General features: G+C 54.3%; 2 protein-coding genes across 5 annotated transcripts; one reads left to right on the top strand and one right to left on the bottom strand.

Moving 5' to 3' along the window:
- Positions 1-225: 225 nt before the first annotated feature.
- Positions 226-12,904, bottom strand: ccdc102a (coiled-coil domain containing 102A). The gene is made up of 10 exons (XM_023953817.1): positions 12,592-12,904; positions 9,111-9,527; positions 8,770-9,042; positions 8,054-8,250; positions 3,086-3,194; positions 2,865-2,981; positions 2,584-2,793; positions 1,483-1,653; positions 1,309-1,412; positions 226-931 (listed from the first exon to the last, which is right to left on the bottom strand). The coding sequence occupies exons 2-10, from the start codon at positions 9,477-9,479 to the stop codon at positions 811-813; spliced, it is 1,671 nt and encodes a 556-aa protein (XP_023809585.1). The 5' UTR covers positions 9,480-9,527; positions 12,592-12,904; the 3' UTR covers positions 226-810.
- Positions 12,905-14,426: 1,522 nt separating this feature from the next.
- On the top strand, positions 14,427-20,528 carry LOC101156466 (gamma-taxilin). Of its 4 annotated transcripts, none has more exons than XM_023953808.1 (11): positions 14,427-14,512; positions 15,310-15,417; positions 16,230-16,377; positions 16,522-16,613; positions 16,700-16,870; positions 17,045-17,239; positions 17,308-17,427; positions 17,501-17,575; positions 17,648-17,740; positions 19,099-19,194; positions 19,302-19,741. In XM_023953808.1, the coding sequence occupies exons 2-11, from the start codon at positions 15,325-15,327 to the stop codon at positions 19,626-19,628; spliced, it is 1,410 nt and encodes a 469-aa protein (XP_023809576.1). In that variant the 5' UTR covers positions 14,427-14,512; positions 15,310-15,324; the 3' UTR covers positions 19,629-19,741. The 4 variants fall into 4 exon arrangements, with proteins under 4 accessions (XP_023809576.1, XP_023809577.1, XP_023809578.1 ...); XM_023953809.1 differs by having other exon boundaries at positions 14,439-14,512; positions 15,272-15,417; XM_023953810.1 differs by lacking the exon at positions 14,427-14,512 and adding an exon at positions 14,637-15,073 and having other exon boundaries at positions 15,272-15,417; positions 19,099-19,223; positions 19,302-20,528.
- The last annotated feature ends 49 nt before the right edge of the window (positions 20,529-20,577 follow it).

Here is a 20,577-nt window from a genome sequence, read left to right as displayed (position 1 = left end):
TCAATGATTTGTGATCTTCACTGGTGTCCATGGATTACATGAAATCTTTCCACCTTTATCCAACTTTGTCATGGTAGGGAGAACACCTCAATGGAAGGGGGGGGGGGGGTCATAAGATAGCACAAGGGTTAAATGTTCAGCATTTAGAACCTCAATAAACTCCGACCTTCAAGACATTTAAGTGGAAACATTTCCAAACTCAGACGTTTGACAGAAAAGACAAAGTCGTTTCTTTCTTCAGTTTATGAAGCGGATACAAAAACACGAAGCTAAACATGTTCTTCACGTGTACAAAAACAGTCCACAGCCACATAAATACGGTCATACTCCAGACTCCGTCGGTACAAAGGTCTTGGTCCCGTTCCAGCATTGGTGAAGCTTGTTGCTAAGCGACAGTGATGATGAAAAACAGACTATTTATTGCTATAACAACGGTTTATGTTCACAAATGTTTGAACAGAAAATCAAAGGCGTCTGTTTGATTTCAACACCATTGAAATAAAGAAACAAAACAGAAAACTCATCGTTTATGACGCTTTTTTGTAGCTAATGTAGCATTTAGCTAAGTGCACCTTAGCCGGTCACACGCCGGCTCAGCATTCAGCCTCTTTGCTCTCGCTCAGCGGGTGATGAACAAAAACTGAAAAGTCTGTTGGTCCCTGAACTGGATTTTGTTCTGGTGAACAAAAGACGGATTCTGGTGGAGAGGACGGAGGCGCGGCCCCTCCCCCACAGGAGGTGGCAGTGTTTGTGCGGTGAGGCTGTTCCTCTGACCCCACCGCAGAGCTCCTCCAGGAGAAGGGTCAGAGTTCACGCCGTCTGTAGCTCCTCCTCCTCCTCATCGCTGCCTTGCCCCGCTGGGTTTTCTGGACTGAAGCGAGCGGATCTCATCTTCCCAAAGAGGGCGGGGCTGGGCTGCTGCCGCCGCAGCCTGACGGACACAGAGCAGGACGTTAGGAGGACAGGGGGGGGGGGGTCTGCTACGACCTCGACAGGTGGAGGTCAGCAGGTCCATGCAGGAGAAGAAGCAAACAAAGTGCAGATAATGTAACCAACAAGCAAAGATGGGCGGTCCTTTCCTCTGACTAAGGCCACACCCACTTGTCCTAAGATCAAAAGCAGCTTCGTGATTGGCTGAAATATTTGCCGTCATCATCAGTTGACGACGGCAGAGAGCTAATCTATGAGAAGATGATGGTCTGAAGCCACCACTGACGGAACGGAACGTCACAGAACCGTCATGAGGGGAAGATTTTCTGCTGAAGACCCATCTGCTGTCACAGGAAAGCTTGGATGTGGGTGTCTGACCTGGACTGGAGGTGTTCCAGCTGGACCTGCAGGTTCTCCGCCTGCTCCACCTGCTCGTCCAGAGACCTCTGCAGCTTCCTGGTCTGGTTGTGGGACTCGTCCAGCTGAAAGTAACCAGGAATCTCAGACGTCTCCGGCATCCAGGTGACTGGAGGGGGTCTGAGGTTCTCCTACCTCGTCCTCCGCCTGTCCCAGCTCCTTTTTCAGCTCCTCCACCCGCAGACGAAGCTTCTTCACCTCGGCGTCATGGCTCTCCACCCGCCGGTTGGCGTGGGCCAGCTCGGTGGTCTTCTCCTGGAACTGCTTCTTCAGCTTCGTGTGGACATGACGGAGATCCGCGAGTTCCTGTGAAGACGAAGAAAGTTCCTGCGTCAACCATCGTCTGAAGAACCTCGTGTCGTCCAGAGGCGTCCACCTCCGCCCAGCAGGTGGCGGTGTTCCATCCCGTTCCCGTCCACCAACAACACAGAGGAACTGTGTGGACGCGCAGAACAAGTAAAGAGGGTTCTACGGTTCCTTCATGCTCTGCCTGGCAGTTTGTCCTGGTTGCGTATGAAGTTAGGTTTGTTGCTGGAGTGTTGTCCGTCCATAAAAACGTATCATAATTGTTCTTTATTAGCAAACATTTTTACGCACCGACAAAAACTTCAGCAGCAAATCCATCTTCACGGCCGTCGTTTGACGGCGTCGTTTGATTTCCTGGGTTCACGTCGTGGTGACTAACCCGGGACATTTCCACAGTTCTTCTCAGCATTCCTGTGGGTTCCTGTCAGACTTGGTTACGTCTCTGGGCTGTTCTAGATCTTCTGGATTTTGGAAGGATGGGGTTCAGCTGTGATCTTAGCAGCAGAGGAAGTTCATGTCTGAAAGTTCAGAGACGGAATGATGGCTTCATGCCCACGTGCACGCCCACGTGCACGCCCCTGCAGCATTAGCAGGAACAGTTCTGGAGCAGCAGACTAGTGATGCTCCTCTTTGGGAAACGAAAAGGTTCTGTTGAACTGGTTCTGCAGGGATGAGGGATCTTCAGGGGGGGGCCCTGTCACATCAAACTCTTCTAAAGGAACGACCGTTTTGACCCTCATTGGAATTTTTACCAACCAAGAACCACAAACATGAAGCCGGACTCCGGACGTGGAGGGGACCTGAGATGTTTCACAGACTCTGATCCAACATCATGGCATCAATGTTCACAGACAGGAGTCAAAGGTGTTCGCACTGAGGGGCGGAGTCACAGATGACTCACAGTTTGGTGAGATAGGGCGTCGGGCTCACCTTGTTCTTCTCAAACAGCTCGCTCTGGATGGCCTTCAGGTCGGAGTCGAGGGCGGAGGCGGCCTGCCGCCGCTTCTTGGTCAGCTGCTCCTCCAGGTCCTCCACCTGAGCCCTCAGCTTCTTGTTGTCCCGCTCCAGAGCCAGCTTCTCCGTCTCCAAACGCTCACGGCGGCCCCACTCCGCCGCGTTTTCCACCTGCAACCGCTCCATCTGGTGGAGAACCGAAGCACCACCTTCACATGCATCCACCCAGTACACGCAGGCGCCCCGACCCCACCCACCTCTGCTCGCAGCTCCGCCAGCTTCTTGTCCATGCTGCTCCGAGCCCCCAGCTCGTCCTCCAGATCCTCAGACATGCGGCCCAGCTCGTCCTGATGGATTTCCTTCAGCAGGTTCAGCTGCAGAGTAAAGAAATCTTTGTGACCCAGCGGTAGAACCGAAGCTTTCAGGCTCTATGGAGGGAGAACCGGGCAGAACTGAAGCATCAGCTGCCTCTCCTCACCTGTTTCAGGACCTCCTGCTTGCTCTTGCTGAGTTCCTCGTGCTTCAGCTTCCACAGACTGAGCTCAGCCTCCAGCTTTTCTATGTTCTTGCTCAGAGCCAGCTTGTCTCTGGAGGAACACAGAAACAGGCTTCAGAGGTCTGCAGGTGGAGGTGAGTCAGGTGTTTGGGGGTGTGATCTGCAGGTGGAGGTGACTCAGGTGTTGGGGGTGTGGTCTGCAGGTGGAGGTGACTCAGGTGTTGGGGGTGTGGTCTGCAGGTGGAGGTGACTCAGGTGTTGGGGGGTGTGGTCTGCAGGTGGAGGTGACTCAGGTGTTGGGGGTTGTGGTCTGCAGGTGGAGGTGACTCAGGTGTTTGGGGGTGTGGTCTGCAGGTGGAGGTGACTCAGGTGTTAGGGGGGTGTGGTCTGCAGGTGGAGGTGACTCAGGTGTTGGGGGGTGTGGTCTGCAGGTGGAGGTGACTCAGGTGTTGGGGGGGTGTGGTCTGCAGGTGGAAGTGACTCAGGTGTTTGGGGGGTGTGGTCTGCAGGTGGAAGTGACTCAGGTGTTGGGGGGGTGTGGTCTGCAGGTGGAAGTGAGTCAGGCGTTTGGGGGTGTGGTCTGCAGGTGGAGGTGACTCAGGTGTTTGGGGGGTGTGGTCTGCAGGTGGAGGTGAGTCAGGTGTTGGGGGGTGTGGTCTGCAGGTGGAGGTGACTCAGGTGTTTGGGGGGTGTGGTCTGCAGGTGGAGGTGACTCAGGTGTTTGGGGGGGTGTGGTCTGCAGGTGGAGGTGAGTCAGGTGTTGGGGGGTGTGGTCTGCAGGTGGAGGTGAGTCAGGTGTTGGGGGGGTGGTCTGCAGGTGGAGGTGACTCAGGTGTTGGGGGGGGTGGTCTGCAGGTGGAGGTGACTCAGGTGTTTGGGGGTGTGGTCTGCAGGTGGAAGTGAGTCTGGTGTTTGTGGGTGTGGTCTGCAGGTGGAGGTGACTCAGGTGTTGAGAGGGTGTGGTCTGCAGGTGGAGGTGACACAGGTGTTTGGGGGGTGTGGTCTGCAGGTGGAGGTGACACAGGTGTTTGGGGGGGTGTGGTCTGCAGGTGGAGGTGAGTCAGGTGTTTGGGGGTGTGGTCTGCAGGTGGAGGTGACTCAGGTGTTGAGAGGGTGTGGTCTGCAGGTGGAGGTGACTCAGGTGTTGGGGGGGTGTGGTCTGCAGGTGGAGGTGAGTCAGGTGTTTGGGGGTGTGGTCTGCAGGTGGAGGTGACTCAGGTGTTGGGGGGGTGTGGTCTGCAGGTGGAGGTGAGTCAGGTGTTTGGGGGTGTGGTCTGCAGGTGGAGGTGACTCAGGTGTTGGGGGGGTGTGGTCTGCAGGTGGAGGTGAGTCAGGTGTTTGGGGGTGTGGTCTGCAGGTGGAGGTGACTCAGGTGTTGGGGGTGTGGTCTGCAGGTGGAGGTGACTCAGGTGTTGGGGGTGTGTGGTCTGCAGGTGGAAGTGACTCAGGTGTTTGGGGGTGTGGTCTGCAGGTGGAGGTGAGTCAGGTGTTGGGGGGTGTGGTCTGCAGGTGGAGGTGACTCAGGTGTTGGGGGGTGTGGTCTGCAGGTGGAGGTGACTCAGGTGTTAGGGGGGTGTGGTCTGCAGGTGGAGGTGACTCAGGTGTTGGGGGGTGTGGTCTGCAGGTGGAGGTGACTCAGGTGTTGGGGGGGTGTGGTCTGCAGGTGGAAGTGACTCAGGTGTTTGGGGGGTGTGGTCTGCAGGTGGAAGTGACTCAGGTGTTGGGGGGGTGTGGTCTGCAGGTGGAAGTGAGTCAGGCGTTTGGGGGTGTGGTCTGCAGGTGGAGGTGACTCAGGTGTTTGGGGGGTGTGGTCTGCAGGTGGAGGTGAGTCAGGTGTTGGGGGGTGTGGTCTGCAGGTGGAGGTGACTCAGGTGTTTGGGGGGGTGTGGTCTGCAGGTGGAAGTGAGTCAGGTGTTGGGGGGTGTGGTCTGCAGGTGGAGGTGACTCAGGTGTTTGGGGGTGTGGTCTGCAGGTGGAGGTGAGGCAGGTGTTTGGGGGTGTGGTCTGCAGGTGGAGGTGACTCAGGTGTTGGGGGTGTGGTCTGCAGGTGGAAGTGACTCAGGTGTTTGGGGGTGTGGTCTGCAGGTGGAGGTGAGTCAGGTGTTGGGGGGTGTGGTCTGCAGGTGGAGGTGACTCAGGTGTTGGGGGGTGTGGTCTGCAGGTGGAGGTGACTCAGGTGTTTGGGGGTGTGGTCTGCAGGTGGAGGTGACTCAGGTGTTAGGGGGGTGTGGTCTGCAGGTGGAGGTGACTCAGGTGTTGGGGGGTGTGGTCTGCAGGTGGAGGTGACTCAGGTGTTGGGGGGGTGTGGTCTGCAGGTGGAAGTGACTCAGGTGTTTGGGGGGTGTGGTCTGCAGGTGGAGGTGAGTCAGGTGTTGGGGGGTGTGGTCTGCAGGTGGAGGTGACTCAGGTGTTTGGGGGGTGTGGTCTGCAGGTGGAGGTGACTCAGGTGTTTGGGGGTGTGGTCTGCAGGTGGAGGTGACTCAGGTGTTAGGGGGGTGTGGTCTGCAGGTGGAGGTGACTCAGGTGTTGGGGGGGTGTGGTCTGCAGGTGGAAGTGACTCAGGTGTTTGGGGGGTGTGGTCTGCAGGTGGAAGTGACTCAGGTGTTGGGGGGGTGTGGTCCGCAGGTGGAAGTGAGTCAGGCGTTTGGGGGTGTGGTCTGCAGGTGGAGGTGACTCAGGTGTTTGGGGGGTGTGGTCTGCAGGTGGAGGTGAGTCAGGTGTTGGGGGGTGTGGTCTGCAGGTGGAGGTGACTCAGGTGTTTGGGGGGTGTGGTCTGCAGGTGGAGGTGACTCAGGTGTTTGGGGGGGTGTGGTCTGCAGGTGGAGGTGAGTCAGGTGTTGGGGGGTGTGGTCTGCAGGTGGAGGTGAGTCAGGTGTTGGGGGGGTGGTCTGCAGGTGGAGGTGACTCAGGTGTTGGGGGGGTGGTCTGCAGGTGGAGGTGACTCAGGTGTTGGGGGGGGTGGTCTGCAGGTGGAGGTGACTCAGGTGTTTGGGGGTGTGGTCTGCAGGTGGAAGTGAGTCTGGTGTTTGTGGGTGTGGTCTGCAGGTGGAGGTGACTCAGGTGTTGAGAGGGTGTGGTCTGCAGGTGGAGGTGACACAGGTGTTTGGGGGGTGTGGTCTGCAGGTGGAGGTAACACAGGTGTTTGGGGGGGTGTGGTCTGCAGGTGGAGGTGAGTCTGGTGTTTGTGGGTGTGGTCTGCAGGTGGAGGTGAGTCAGGTGTTTGGGGGTGTGGTCTGCAGGTGGAGGTGACTCAGGTGTTGAGAGGGTGTGGTCTGCAGGTGGAGGTGACTCAGGTGTTGGGGGGGTGTGGTCTGCAGGTGGAGGTGAGTCAGGTGTTTGGGGGTGTGGTCTGCAGGTGGAGGTGACTCAGGTGTTGAGAGGGTGTGGTCTGCAGGTGGAGGTGACTCAGGTGTTGGGGGGGTGTGGTCTGCAGGTGGAGGTGACACAGGTGTTTGGGGGGTGTGGTCTGCAGGTGGAGGTGACTCAGGTGTTGGGGTGTGTGGTCTGCAAGTGGAAGTGACCCAGGTGTTTGGGGGTGTGGTCTGCAGGTGGAGGTGAGTCAGGTGTTGGGGGGTGTGGTCTGCAGGTGGAGGTGAGTCAGGTGTTTGGGGGTGTGGTCTGCAGGTGGAGGTGAGTCAGGTGTTGGGGGTGTGGTCTGCAGGTGGAGGTGAGTCAGGTGTTTGGGGGTGTGGTCTGCAGGTGGAGGTGACTCAGGTGTTGGGGGGGTGTGGTCTGCAGGTGGAGGTGAGTCAGGTGTTGGGGGTGTGGTCTGCAGGTGAAGGTGAGTCAGGTGTTGGGGGTGTGGTCTGCAGGTGGAGGTGAGTCAGGTGTTTGGGGGTGTGGTCTGCAGGTGGAGGTGACTCAGGTGTTGGGGGTGTGTGGTCTGTAGGTGGAGGTGAGTCAGGTGTTTGGGGGTGTGGTCTGCAGGTGGAAGTGAGTCAGGTGTTGGGGGTGTGTGGTCTGTAGGTGGAGGTGAGTCAGGTGTTTGGGGGTGTGGTCTGCAGGTGGAAGTGAGTCAGGTGTTTGGGGGTGTGGTCTGCAGGTGGAAGTGAGTCTGGTGTTTGGGGGTGTGGTCTGCAGGTGGAAGTGAGTCTGGTGTTTGTGGGTGTGGTCTGCAGGTGGAGGTGACTCAGGTGTTGAGAGGGTGTGGTCTGCAGGTGGAGGTGACACAGGTGTTTGGGGGGTGTGGTCTGCAGGTGGAGGTGACACAGGTGTTTGGGGGGGTGTGGTCTGCAGGTGGAGGTGAGTCTGGTGTTTGTGGGTGTGGTCTGCAGGTGGAGGTGAGTCAGGTGTTTGGGGGTGTGGTCTGCAGGTGGAGGTGACTCAGGTGTTGAGAGGGTGTGGTCTGCAGGTGGAGGTGACTCAGGTGTTGGGGGGGTGTGGTCTGCAGGTGGAGGTGACACAGGTGTTTGGGGGGTGTGGTCTGCAGGTGGAAGTGAGTCTGGTTTTTGTGGGTGTGGTCTGCAGGTGGAGGTGAGTCAGGTGTTTGGGGGTGTGGTCTGCAGGTGGAGGTGAGTCAGGTGTTTGGGGGTGTGGTCTGCAGGTGGAGGTGACTCAGGTGTTGAGAGGGTGTGGTCTGCAGGTGGAGGTGACTCAGGTGTTGGGGGGGTGTGGTCTGCAGGTGGAGGTGACACAGGTGTTTGGGGGGTGTGGTCTGCAGGTGGAAGTGAGTCTGGTTTTTGTGGGTGTGGTCTGCAGGTGGAGGTGACTCAGGTGTTTGGGGGAGTGGTCTGCAGGTGGACGTGAGTCAGGTGTTGGGGGGGTGTGGTCTGCAGGTGGAGGTGACTCAGGTGTTTGGGGGGGTGTGGTCTGCAGGTGGAGGTGACTCAGGTGTTTGGGGGAGTGGTCTGCAGGTGGAGGTGAGTCAGGTGTTTGGGGGTGTGGTGTGCAGGTGGAGGTGACTCAGGTGTTTGGGGGGGTGTGGTCTGCAGGTGGACGCCTGTCTCTCACTCGCGTTCTTTCAGCAGAACCTTCTGGGACTCGTCCAGACGTAGCTGCAGCACATTCAGTTTTCCAGGGTCCTCCTCGGCGCCGCTCACCTCCTCCCACAGCTGCCGATTGCGCTCCTGCCGGCTTGGACCAGCGGGGGGGCGCGCGCCGGCGGGGTTCACCCCCGATCGCAGCACGGACTCCAGCAGCTCCAGGTCCTGAGGGCGGAGCAGAAAGAAGGTGCTGATCTTCAACTGGACCTTCAAAACTCTTCGTCAACACATTTACTGAAGGTCTTATTTCCAACATGTGATACCGGACCAGAACCAGAACCTGAGAAGAACCCCAGCAAATACAGGACGATTTCTGTGTTGGTTCGCTCCATAAAAGTCAGGAGGAGGAGGAGGAGCTTCCTCCTTCGGGTTCTTCAAAGTCTGAATCAGGACACTCACAGAACCGGATACCGGACCTTTTGCATTTTCTTCCAGCTTGGCATGCTTTTATTTTGACAATCTTGTGCTTTTATTTCTTCGTGTTGTCCCTGCCTGATATATTGTGTCTAATTCCTCAGATCTAGTGAGACCAGTTTGAAGCATCTGTGTAAGAAATCTGACCCCCCACACACACACACACACAGCTCCCGTCTTTCTTCGATTGGATGCATGAGCTGCAGTTCCTGAAGCCCCTCCCACCAACCGTAAACAGCCACGGCCTGTTAGAACCCGATGAGTCCTGACCTTTTGCTGACTCGCCGTTTGTCCGTCCAGGTCCCCGTCTCTTACTGGTTCTGCCTCGGGGGATCCTGGCGGCGCCTCGCCGACCCCGTCTGGCCCGCTGTCCGCGTGGGGGTGGGAGGCGGTAAGGCGGAGCACCTGCTGCCGCAGGCTGTCGTTCTCAGAGGACAGCTCCTGCCGCTCCCGCCGCACGCCGCTCAGCTCCTTGGTGAGAGCGTCCAGCCGCTGCCGCAGCTGCCGGATCTCGTCCCGCGCTCGGTTCCGCTCGGCACGGACCTGAAACCAGAACGGGCCCTGAGCGGGAAGTCCAGCCAGAATGCCGGCTGCTCCAGAACCGGGCTCACCTTGCTCCACTTCTCCCTCCAGTTGGCGGTGCAGTCGGACCACCACCTCATGGTCTTCTCCATCTGCGCCGCCCGCGCCCGCGCCTCCTCCAGCTCCCGCAGCCTCAGCTCCTCCCTGCTCTCCCAGTCGGCCCCCGCCCCCTCGCTCATGGCCCCCAGAGAGCCCAGCCCGAAGCTCCCCAGGCCCGGCGACAGCAGCAGGGGGGGGCTGGAGCTGGGGGTCTCTCCGGTTGGGCTGGGGGTGTGGGCCAGGCTGTCGGGGGAGCGGACCCCGCGGTCCGAACCCGAAACCAGACCCAGACTGCACAGAAGACCGCCTCCGGCCACCTTCCCCCCCTCAGGCAGGTGGGGGCTCGGGGTGTGGTTCATGACGGCTGTGGGGGTGTGGCTTCAGGAGAGCATCGTCCTCTTCGGGCGCTGAAACCCAACAGAACCACACGTTAAGCTCAGACACAGGAAGGGACACAACAACAGAACCAAGCCAGATCCAGACGGCGGTTCTGATCCTTTTCACACGTCGGCTTTGTGAGGGTGGTGACATCACACGAGGGGTGGAGTCACAGTCCATTTATCGCCTCTCTTTGGCAGCTGATGTTCTGCCGGGTCAGGGATCAGAAAAGCTGAATTGCAGAACTTTAGAAGCTAAAACAGAACCGGAGGAACACGAGAACATGGCTCTGCAGAGGAAGATGTTGTTGGACTCTGGGTAACTGAGTCCAACAGAACAGTAAGAAGGTTCTGAAGATCTCCATCCATCTGGGTCCAAACAGCAGGAACCTCCTGGAGGATCTGCAGTCTGAGGGAGAACGTCAGACTGGATCAGGAAAACCGTGATTGATCCAGACTGGTTCCGTCAGCCCCTCCTTCCTCCTCCTCTCCTGGTAGGAGGTGGAGGAACGGGGAAGGGGGAGGAGCTTCCCCTCTGAGCTCAGGACACGGTCGGATGACCCCAACGGTCCGGTTCCCGCAGCCGAGCCAAGACAGGCTAGAGCCCCGCCTCCACCCGCCGGCAGAGGGCGGTGGTGGTGGTGGTGGTGGTGGTGGTGGGGGGGGGTGTCACCAGGAAATGAAGTCAGCATGTGAGGTTCTGGCTCGGAGGTCTGTAGGATCCTGCAGTCAAACACAGGAAACCCCCCCACCGCAACAGTTCCTGTGTTTATGTCTGAACAATGAGAACCCAAAGCCCCTCCAGGCGGGTTCATGTGGACTTAGGCTGCTCCTCCCGAGGAGGAGACGTAATTCAGCACCTCCTGAGGAGGTGCTGAATTACGTCTATAAATTTGACCATTTTCCTCGGCTGCCTTCAAACCTCACCAATAAGTGCAACAGTAGAATAAAAGTGACACTTCTAGTATTCTATAGTTCTTCCACTGAACCTAGGCTGTAATTGAAGCGTAGAAGTTCAAACACCAGAAAACTGCAACCAGTTCTATATAAATATTTATGATCCACATAAATGAAAACGGGTTCTAGCGTCTTCAAGTTGGTGTTCTTGTCAGGAATGGAGTTCTGAACGGTTTCTGTCCTGGAGGGGAAGGCCCGGTTCTGCTGGCTCTTTTGGATCTGCATCCGTTGCCAGGTCATGCGTGTTTTGGTCGTGTTGCTGGGTCGGTGGTCACATGCTAGCTGCAGCAGAGAAACCGCTTTGGGGCGGGACGGACTCTGGACCGGGCCGACGTGACGTAAACATTTGTTCCTCTGGTTTCCAGCAAACACTTGGATTTCTGTGCTGTAGCATGAAGAGCGTTAGCATGCCCCGCCCACTTCAGCCCGTTTAAGTCCGGCCCCTTTCACACTAATGTCTTCAGGACTGTTGGCAAGAACATAATGTAAACTTTTCTATAGCAGGTCCTTTATAGCTCCACTTATTTTAATGTAGGAGTGTTAGAAAATATCCATAAGGTGAAATGTGGCGATAGTTCATTTGGTGACACTTGTATGGATTCAAATTGCTGTCAGGAACAGATTTATTTATTTATTTCTGAGCGTCCTTCAGCGTCTGCCTCTTGTTGTCCACTTCAACCTCCAACCACTAGTTGGCAGCAGAGAACATGGAGCCTCTTTGAGCAGCTCTACAAAACTACAGGAAGACCTCAGCTAGAAGCAGCTGGTTCTGTTGTTATCAGACATGAACTACTGAGTTTCTACTTAGGATGGTACCGAAGAGAAACTCTGCCGTGTTGCTGCGGGTAACATAGAAAAACACGGATTGCTGTGCTTTTTAGCGGCTCAGATCAGAATAAATGAAGCTCAGCGGCTAATAGGCTAATCGGCTAAAATGCTGTCGGCAGAGCGGGTCAAAGTTCTGCAGAACCTCCCAGTATTAGATTGTAGTTTAGCGACCTGATGGATCAGAGGGATGAGAACAACGCTCTGAAAAAGGTCCACGCCGTGGCGAGGAGCGTTGGTTTACTACTGTGTGAGAAGATCTGGGGGGGTGGAAGGTCCTAAGAAAAGCCTTCACAGAGAACACGTGCGGGGGGGGGGGGTCATTGCATTCCGATGTTTTCGCTGCTCAGCTCGGCGTTCACATGACCCCCCCCTCACAGTTTCTAGAGGTCAGTTGGACAAAAGCTGCTCTGCGGCTCCTGACAGCCGCCGCCCCCCCCCCCCCCTCCACATCTGGAGAGCAGATGGACTGAAGCAGCAGCTGCTGCTGACGGGAACCGCCCCAGACGTCCGGCTCCGCCCCTCTGAGCACCGCCAGCCAAACGACTGCGGTCATAATTACCGGGTCCTGCAGCTAAAGATAGGTGACCGGAGCCCCGAGGAAGGAAGCTGGGGGGGAGGCTGCAGCTCCTGCTGGAGGGGGCTCCTGCAGGAGCTGCAGCCCAGATCCCCAATTCACCTTCATCTGCATGTAAGCCACGCCCCTTTGGGTTCTGAATGCTCCAGCGGGTCGGGTCGGCTCTGGCATTCACCTGCAGGGATTGAGGGGGCGTGTCTGTACGAAGCCCAACATGATGAAGTCTGCCCAGCGATGCGTTCATGGTCGTCACGACAGAGCAGAACTCTGACTACAACAAATCTGGATTTTCAGAATAAAATAAAAAGGGATGAATAAATGTAGATTTGAAGAACATCAGGAGGATCAAAGGCTCTGAAGACATAGCAGGGGGGGGGGGGCACACAAATATATTAAATGGTAGCCAAGGACTTGGCCCTCCACTGAGGGCCCTGGTGGGGGCTCCCCAGTGGGGGCTGCCCGGTAGGGGCTGCCCGGGGCCGCAGGGATGCAGGGTGCAGCCCTGTCGGCGGCTCTCCCAGAGGGGGGCGCCAGAACCCCCCAGCTTCACCCGGAATGATGATGAGTCCTTCTTCAGAGCAACAGGGCTCCTCAAAAGGCTGGAGCCTCGCAGCCGTCACCTGACAGTAACCTTTGACCCCGCCCGGCCGCGCTCTCCGGTTGCGGGGTCGTCGGTCTGCGGCCAGACTCGTCCGGAAAACCGCGGCGGCATCGGCGGAAGCAGAGAGCACCAACCTGAGCCGAAGCGGAGCTGAAACGTCCCGTCTGACCGGCGGAAGCCCGCGTCGAGCCGTTTTTCCGCCGCGGGTTCGATTCTACCGTTTTTCCTCTGGAAGAAGAAGACCTCCTCCCAGGAGGGGGTGGTCCCAGTCTGTGGCGCTCTGCCCAGCCAATCAGCTGCCGGAAGCCGCGGATCTGCTGCTGTCAGCCAATCAAATGGTGTTCACAGAACAGAGGCGCGCGCTCATTGGTGGGAGGAGCATCGACTTCCTGGTTGAAGTTCACGGAGGAAAACGGAGCTGAAGGAAAAAACAAAAAGATTTTCTTCTTTAGATGAAATGTTTTAAACCGCTCTGGATGTGAAATGTTAAATACATTACTTTTTATCAAGATTCTGCTTTTGTGATGAATTTGACTTCGTTTATTTAGATTTTTAAAAAGTTGATATTCAAAACAATGTCACTTTAAAACTATTGAGAGTCGAATTTCTGAAATCAACTTTTGTTTTTTACATTTTAGGAGCAGATTTTGATTTTATTTTTTACTGAAGAGAATCTGAAATGTGAAGCTCACAGATGGCATGTGGGGTCTTTTCTGCCCTGTCCTCTGAAGACCCTCATGGTTGCAGGAGCTGTGGTTCCATCTTCTTCTTCTTCATTCTCCATCCCTGAAGGAAAACTTGCTGCTTCAGGCTCCAAACTGCTGCTCGTTTGAAAGTTAAATATTTATTTACTGAAGCGTTGAGCCTTTCAAACATGTTCAGCTCAGAGCAGAACATGCAGACTGAGCACACGGGACTCAGGTAGACGTGAATGTTCACCGTCAGATTTAATATTTATTTACATGGAAACATTTTTGACTAAATAAACAGACTCAGTCAATGGCTGCAAAAATTATATATTTTTTACTGTCATTCGGTTTCAACAGGCTAATTTAGAGGCTTTATCCCCTTGTTTATTCCTCTAGTTTTTATTTAAAAATGTCAGAAATAGGAGCAAAAGTTGCATTTTTATGATTCCTATACGGTCTAAGGTTTCTGTTGGTGACAGAGAAGCTGGCGAGCAGCAGAAAGACCACCGATGCTCAGACTACATTCATGTTCATAGACAGGAAATCACTTTATTTACAGTCGGTGTTCATGTGTTCCTATCCGTTTAAAAGCTTCCTGTTGGTAAAAATGATGATGATCCACCAAAGGTTTGAAGAAACACAGATGTGGGTCACTTAGACCCATCAGAGGCCATCTGAACCTGAGCATCAAAAGTTACAGGTTTACCTTTATGATCTCCATAATGTTTTATTCATATGAATGACCTTTATAAGTAACATAATCTGCATATATTTCAGATGACTGATCTGCATTTGCCATGTTGATTTCTAAAATAGTTATTTTTGGCGTAATACTTAAGTAATTCATCTTTGTCATGTGCTTTATTGATACCTTATGATTCTTAATTCTGTCTGATAAAACCTGGGAACCGGATATTGATAAATCATGTACTAAAATGGTTATAGTATAACGGGGTGGGATTATATAAGTTAGCTTCCTTCCACTCCCTTTCAAGCAATATTTATTAAAATGTTTAATTATCCTAAGTTTGATTAGTTACTGTATGAATGTATAACTGATGATTATATTGCTTTTGTGTATTATTTCTACTTAATTGCTTGAAATAAACCATTTCAAATCAAATCAAATCTCTGCTGACAGCAAACACTTTATAATACTCACAAATGTTTGACTCCTTTATTGTTTTTCCTTAGAGAACAGTTTTAGAACAAAGTCTTTCGTCTCCGTTCGAATAAATATTTTGAGGTTAAAGTTCTCAAACACAGTAAGTCAAAGTTTTATTTTGAAAAGCGGAACCGGATGTGACGTACGAGCTGCCTCCACCGCCGTGTCCCGCTCCGGTCAGTCCGCGAGGAAAACATCCAGGTGAGTCCTTCGGCTGCTCTGGCAGCAGGTGTGGGCCGGTGGTTCTGAGGCGGGGAGATTCCACGTGACTCCCACGCGGCCCGTAACCCGCGCGAGGGCGATGTGTGCGGTATGGGCGGGAGACCTTGGACGTTTGTCGAAGTTCCTCATGGTGTTAGCCGAGCGGGCTAATGGCTGCGTTTCGTGAAACGGTGGCACGCGCGTTCCGGCTCGCGACCGCAGCGTGTCTCGGTATTATGATGATTAGAAGAAAGGCTAAAGGCTAATCCGACCCGGAAATTCACGCGCGCGCGGCTCTGCACTCAGACGAAATGACGTCACGGCAGGTTTCCCTCATGTTACGTTACCAGTTGATCCAGAAGAACACGTGACCTGTCCTCAGCAGGTGAACTAGCATTTCAGCGATAAACCAGCTAACAGGTGTACCTGTACGGCACTAAGAGGCTTCATCCTCTCACCTGTAAACACGCTGTTCTGAGTGTCACAGCAGCTGCGTCATGATCACGTGACTGTAGAGCAGATTCCTGATGTTCCTGTGTCTGCGTGAGCTTCCGGTCTCAGGTGAGCAAAGAGCTCCAGAGCAGGCAGACCTCCTGCCAGCTCCCGGGTCGACCATCAGGTCTCTGGAGCTGGCAGGAGGTTACAGAGAATGGAACGCCGTCACGCTGCCGCATGTTTTCTGGAAGGCTTTAGGTTACCGCGGTGATGCTGGCTGAAGGGTTTGGCTCTGTGGTTTCCCACATTCTCTTTTGGCTCCAGCACCTGTGCTGTGGTGTAACGTCTGTGTGGGTCTGCAGCTTCGGTCAGTCCTGATGGAGCCAGCAGCAGTCTGTGGAATCGATCTGGAGAGCAGAAACATGGGTGGAGGCAGCCATTCTCCAGCTGACCTGGACAGTCCGTCTCAGGTGAGTTCTGGTTCTGGACCCACCCTGCCACGTCTCACCACTCTGACCCACATTAAGCCAAACGTTTGGTCACATGGACTGGATTCTGACCAAGAGTCCCTCATCCAGGATGGTTCCAGAACAGGAGAAGGTTCTAAACGTTCATCTGGACTTTGTCCCTAAAGTTTGAGACGTTTCTGAGGCTTTGAAAGCCTCTTAGAGAAAAACCCCAGATGACCTTCAAAATACAACCAAGAACAGGTGTTGGTTCCTAGTTACAGTCACCTAACAACTAACCAAAGCTAACTAACTGCAAACTAAAGCTACATAGATGTAAGTTAACTAAACCAACAGATAACTGTTAACTAAAGATAAGTAACTGTTAACTAAAGCTAACTAACTTTAACTGAAGCAAATATTCAACAATCACGGCATGTCTGTCAATGTCAACAATATTAATGCAGAGATAAAGGTTGACTAAAAACAACAACAAAAACAAATAACTTAAAAAATAATCAATGAAAATAAGGTTCTATTCCAAAAGTTTAAATAGATCAAATAAATTACACAATGTCTGGGCATTCTTATGATTGACTAAAGCTAACTAACTACTAACTACAGCTAGCTACATACAGCCATAATTAGCATGAAGGTTTCCTTCTGTGGAGGAAACGTGGCCAACAGGAAGTGCAGAAAACAGATTCTGCTGGACGGTTCTGGATGTTCCTCTGAGAACGTCGGCGTCTTTTTCTACCCAAACTTAACGTGTGACGAGCCGGAGGCCAGAAGAGACGTGCTGATGGGAGGGGGGGTTCTGTCCTGACTGTCGACAGGAGGAGGTCTCCGGGTTTCATCTGGGCATGTGCTGCTCTGAGGAGGAGAGGGGGGAGACCCCCGGCAGAGAGGACAGTCCCAGCGAGCTGGGGGAGGCGGAGCTGGAACCCGGAGGGAACGCCAAGACCGCAGAGGACAAGGCCTTTGGTGAGTCCCAAAGCCCGCTCCGTTCCCCCGTTCAGACTGCAGCAGGAACCGGAGGATGCTGGGAGATGTAGTCCTGCAGACGTGATGCTGGAAGCATTGTTCTCCTGCAGTTCTGAACCTCGTTTCTGTCGTCGTTCTCCTCAGGGAAGGAGGTGGTTCTTCTCATGCAAGCCCTCAACTCTCTGGCCACTCCTGAGGAGAAACTGGCCGCTCTGTGCAAGAAGTACGCCGACTCGGTGAGGCCCCTCCCCCCTCTGGGTCTGATCCGCTCCTCGGGGGGGTGGCGGGTTCAGGTGAAGGACGCTGTTCTCCGTGTTTTCAGCTGGAGGAGAGCCGCTCCATGCAGAAGCAGCTGAAGGCCCTGCAGAAGAAGCAGGCTCAGATCGTGAAGGAGAAGGTCCACCTGCAGGGCGAGCACAGCAAGGCCATCCTGGCCCGGAGCAAGCTGGAGAGCCTCTGCAGGGAGCTGCAGCGCCACAACAAGAACCTGAAGGTGGGCCGCTGCACAGTCTGACGGCACTTGAACGCATCCTGTTGTCGTCCAGCTGGTGGGCCGGGGGAGGGGCCCTGTGCTTCCCGCTTGTTTTCCTGTGCGGGTTCAGAACCAGGAGGACTTGGATCCGTGGAACAAAGAGAAACGCCTCCTGAAGCTCCGCCTTCCCCGCAGGAGGAGAACGCCCAGAGGTCCAGAGAGTACGAGGAGCAGAGGAAGGAGGCCATGCTGCACTTCCAGAAGACCCTGGGAGACATCGAGGTGCAGATGGAGCAGCACAGCTCCCACAACGCCAAGCTGAGGCTGGAGAACATGGAGCTGGCGGAGAAGCTGAAGAAGCTCATCGAGCAGTACGAGCTCCGCGAGGAGGTGAGGCTGAGGAGGCGCGCAGGAGGTCAGTCCTCTGAGCTTCTGCTGACGCAGCCTTTCTCCTTCAGCACATCGACAAAGTCTTCAAGCACAAGGAGCTGCAGCAGCAGCTGATGGACGCCAAGCTGCAGAGAATCACAGAGATGATGAAGGAGGTGGAGGACAAGCAGCAGCGGGAGAGAGAGTTTGTAAGAGCGCCCCCTACTGTTCCCCAGTGTGCTGCTAGAACGGCTCTCTGAAGCTCTGTCTGTGGTTCTTCAGCTGCTGAAGGACGCCACCGAGTCCAGGCGCAAGTGTGAGATGATGAAGGAGCAGGAGGCCCAGCTGAAGCAGCAGGTGAGCTCGCACGCCTCGCCGTCCAACGCTCACAGCCGCTCCGCTAACTCCTCCTCCTGCTCCTCCTCGCAGCTGTCGCTCTACATGGACAAGTTTGAGGAGTTCCAGAGCACGCTGGCCAAGAGCAACGAGGTGTTCTCCACTTTCAGACAGGAGATGGAGAAGGTGAGTCTGTGGGACGCCGCAGGATCACCACGCCGTGACCCCACGGAGAACCGTTTGAAAACGGCGGTAAACGACCCACACGTCCGTCCTGACGGGTTGGCTTTGTCTCCTTTAGTTCAGAAAACCACGTCACTTTTCTTTGCTCCTCCCACATTTTATCTATTGATTGATGCCCCCCCCCAACAGGAAGCGTCCAGTTATTATTTCCTAAGTTAGCTAAAACCAGTGGCGGACCGTTACACACCTGGGCCTTCAGTAGAGCTACGTCTGAATCCCTCGTGAACCGTTTTGGATGCAGAAAGCAGCTTTAAAATTGCTGCAGCCACAATAAATGCCTCTAAATAAACGGAGTAAACAAATCAGTAAACAAAAGTGTTTCTGTAACTACAGCAGCACAAAACAACAAACACATGAATTTGGATTATTATTTATCATGTCACTCATTAAAATGGGATTATTAGACTCTAAACAGTCCATCCCGTCATGTAGACTTTTCTGCTCCATCAAGGTGCTGAGCGTCTGTCCAGTTGTGTTTCTGTAGGTTTGAATCCGCTGTGGACACGGTCAGTCCGAACACACAGATGGGTGGAGATGTTCCGGTCCGGTCCGGTCCGGCTGCACGCAGGAATCATTTCTGGGACGTTTTTTCTCATCTGGCTTCCAGTCCTGGAATAACTGAGGCTCAAAAAGCTTCAACTGTTTTTCTAAAGTTTGTTCCCTCTAGTTTATTCAAATACAGTTTCATAACAACACGGTGATAAACATCACCATGATCAGCATGTTATAAGTTCAGGTGTAACCAGACAAAACAGTGACGTTTGGGAAGATTTCCTTTGTAACTTTAACAGAAATGTTTAGTTGGTATTTGGGTTGTGGGAGGAGCTACTGTCGCCTTTTCCCGCCCTCTTTATGAAAGGCACTGAAGATGCTGAGAGGTGCGGTGCATTTATGTGGTCGATCTCCACAAAGGCGCCGTGGACGTCTCCGTGTGAATCCTGTGATGGTCAGTGAAAGTAACCTGACATCACAGGGATGGTGACGAAGGCGTGAAGTTGACGTGGTTATGAGCTTCTTTAATCTTTGAACGTTGGTTATTTTGATGTCATAAATGCTGCTTATGACCATAAGTGTGGGCAGATCCTGCTTTCTGTTAGCCTCCACACGGACCCTGGCCCCCCATCAGAGCGGGAACAGGGGACGTGGTCCTCACCAGAACAGGGTGGGAGCCCTGATCGAGCAGCAACGTGACTGTAGCAAAACCAAACACACCTGGAAGCAGATATTGTGAAAAATGCTGAGGTGAGCAGGAGGTTTCGGTCGGGGATCTCCTCTGGATCAACCTTTGAATCTTCCCTCAGATGACCAAGAAGATCAAAAAGCTGGAGAAGGAGACGACGCAGTGGAGGACCAAATGGGAGAGCAACAACCAGGCGCTGCTGCAGATGGCGGAGGAGGTGAATGTTCAGAGAGGAGAACCGGAGCGGTGGGAGCTGTCGGGCTTCGTGAGGCTTCGTGAAGCTTTGCTTGACGAAGCCTCACGAAGCTCTGTTCTGTGTTGCAGAAAACTCTGCGTGACGGCCACTTCAAGGCCCTGCAGGGCAAGCTGGAGCTGCTGGAGAGACTCTGCAGGGCTCTGCAGAAGGAGAGGAACGACCTGAACAACCGGCTCAGCCTCCTCCAGCAGCAGGACCACAAGGGGGCCACGCCCCCCCCAGAGGGCCCCGAGCAGGACGACTCCGAGGGATCAGTACAAGGGGACGAGCAGGAGGCGTCCAGGCCTCCAGAAACCGACACCAGCACCACAGAACCGACAGCAGGCCACCCTGAGGAAACGAGCAGAACCAGAACCTCTGCAGAGAAGGGTTCTGTCCTGGACACACAGGCTTGATTGAAAATGGGAATTTTCTTTTTTTATTGTGTTCTTTCTCCTGGTTCTCTCCAGAAAAACCATTCGTATCTTTTTGTGACAGAAAAGTTTCACTAATAAACGCTTTCAAGGATCCCGTGACTCACCAACAAAGTCGGCGCCACCGGCCGCTTCCTGTTTTTAACGCATCACTTCCTACAGTTTGTGACAATGACGATAGGAAACGTTTGGACCAAACAGCAGAAGGAGGCTGCTGTTCAGACCCCCCTCCCAGAGGGTTACCATGGCAACCATGCAGTCACGTTCCACGGGTCTGGAGCGCTGAGGACTTTGCTTTGATCACATGCTGATCCGTCTGCCTTCAGGAGGTCCTGAATGTATGAAGATCAGAGGGAGACCGGCCTTTAGGTTCCTCGCTGTTCTGGAAAACCTTCTAGAACGTCAAACCAAGTGGTGTCGGAAGCCGCCAGGTTCAGAGGCCGACGTACGAGCAGTCCAGACCACAAAGCTTTTCCAGACTCATGCTCTAACAGAGCCAGTTCCTCAGAACTGCAGCAGAAACCGGACGTCTCCACACAGGACCGACTCCAGACAGCAGCTGGTTGCCATAGCGACCCCAGTAGGAGATGGTTGCAGGACTGGATCTTCACCGGTTCTCTACACGATCCTGAGGGGGTTGGAGGTTAAGGTCTGTGGACCTGCTGGCCGCCTGTGTGCTGGTCCGGTGGTGCTGTCCAGAAAGACTGCAGCCGTTTGGCCTTTAACTCCCGCCCTGACTGACTCAGGTAACGTCAGAATCTACCTCTGCAGGTGAGACCATAGAAGGGCCTTGGCTTTCCCGAGCAGACGCTCCAAACCGCTTCCTGATTGTACCTTCTTACACTTCTGTCACTTTTTCAATAAACGTTTTGTAGGATTTGCAGAAACTCCGTCGTCTCCTTGAGCGTTTCTTGTGCAGCAGAGAACAGAA

The sequence above is a fragment of the Oryzias latipes genome, chromosome 3 (genome assembly GCF_002234675.1).
Source record: "Oryzias latipes chromosome 3, ASM223467v1".
In the NCBI taxonomy this organism is placed as follows: domain Eukaryota; kingdom Metazoa; phylum Chordata; class Actinopteri; order Beloniformes; family Adrianichthyidae; genus Oryzias; species Oryzias latipes.
This window is presented reverse-complemented; position numbering and strand designations above follow the sequence as displayed.

What these genes read in the sequence shown, in the direction of transcription:
- ccdc102a (XM_023953817.1), bottom strand. Translation starts at nt 9,479, where the DNA reads ATGAACCACACCCCGAGCCCCCACCTGCCTGAGGGGGGGAAGGTGGCC. An exon ending in GGAGGGAGAAGTGGAGCAAG is followed by an intron (nt 9,043 to 9,110) that starts GTGAGCCCGGTT and finishes TTCTGGTTTCAG; the next exon opens with GTCCGTGCCGAGCGGAACCG. An exon ending in TGGCGGAGCTGCGAGCAGAG is followed by an intron (nt 2,794 to 2,864) that starts GTGGGTGGGGTC and finishes GTTCTCCACCAG; the next exon opens with ATGGAGCGGTTGCAGGTGGA.
- LOC101156466 (XM_023953807.1), top strand. Translation starts at nt 15,040, where the DNA reads ATGTTCCTGTGTCTGCGTGAGCTTCCGGTCTCAG. An exon ending in AGCAGCGGGAGAGAGAGTTT is followed by an intron (nt 17,428 to 17,500) that starts GTAAGAGCGCCC and finishes GTGGTTCTTCAG; the next exon opens with CTGCTGAAGGACGCCACCGA. An exon ending in TCAGACAGGAGATGGAGAAG is followed by an intron (nt 17,741 to 19,098) that starts GTGAGTCTGTGG and finishes ATCTTCCCTCAG; the next exon opens with ATGACCAAGAAGATCAAAAA.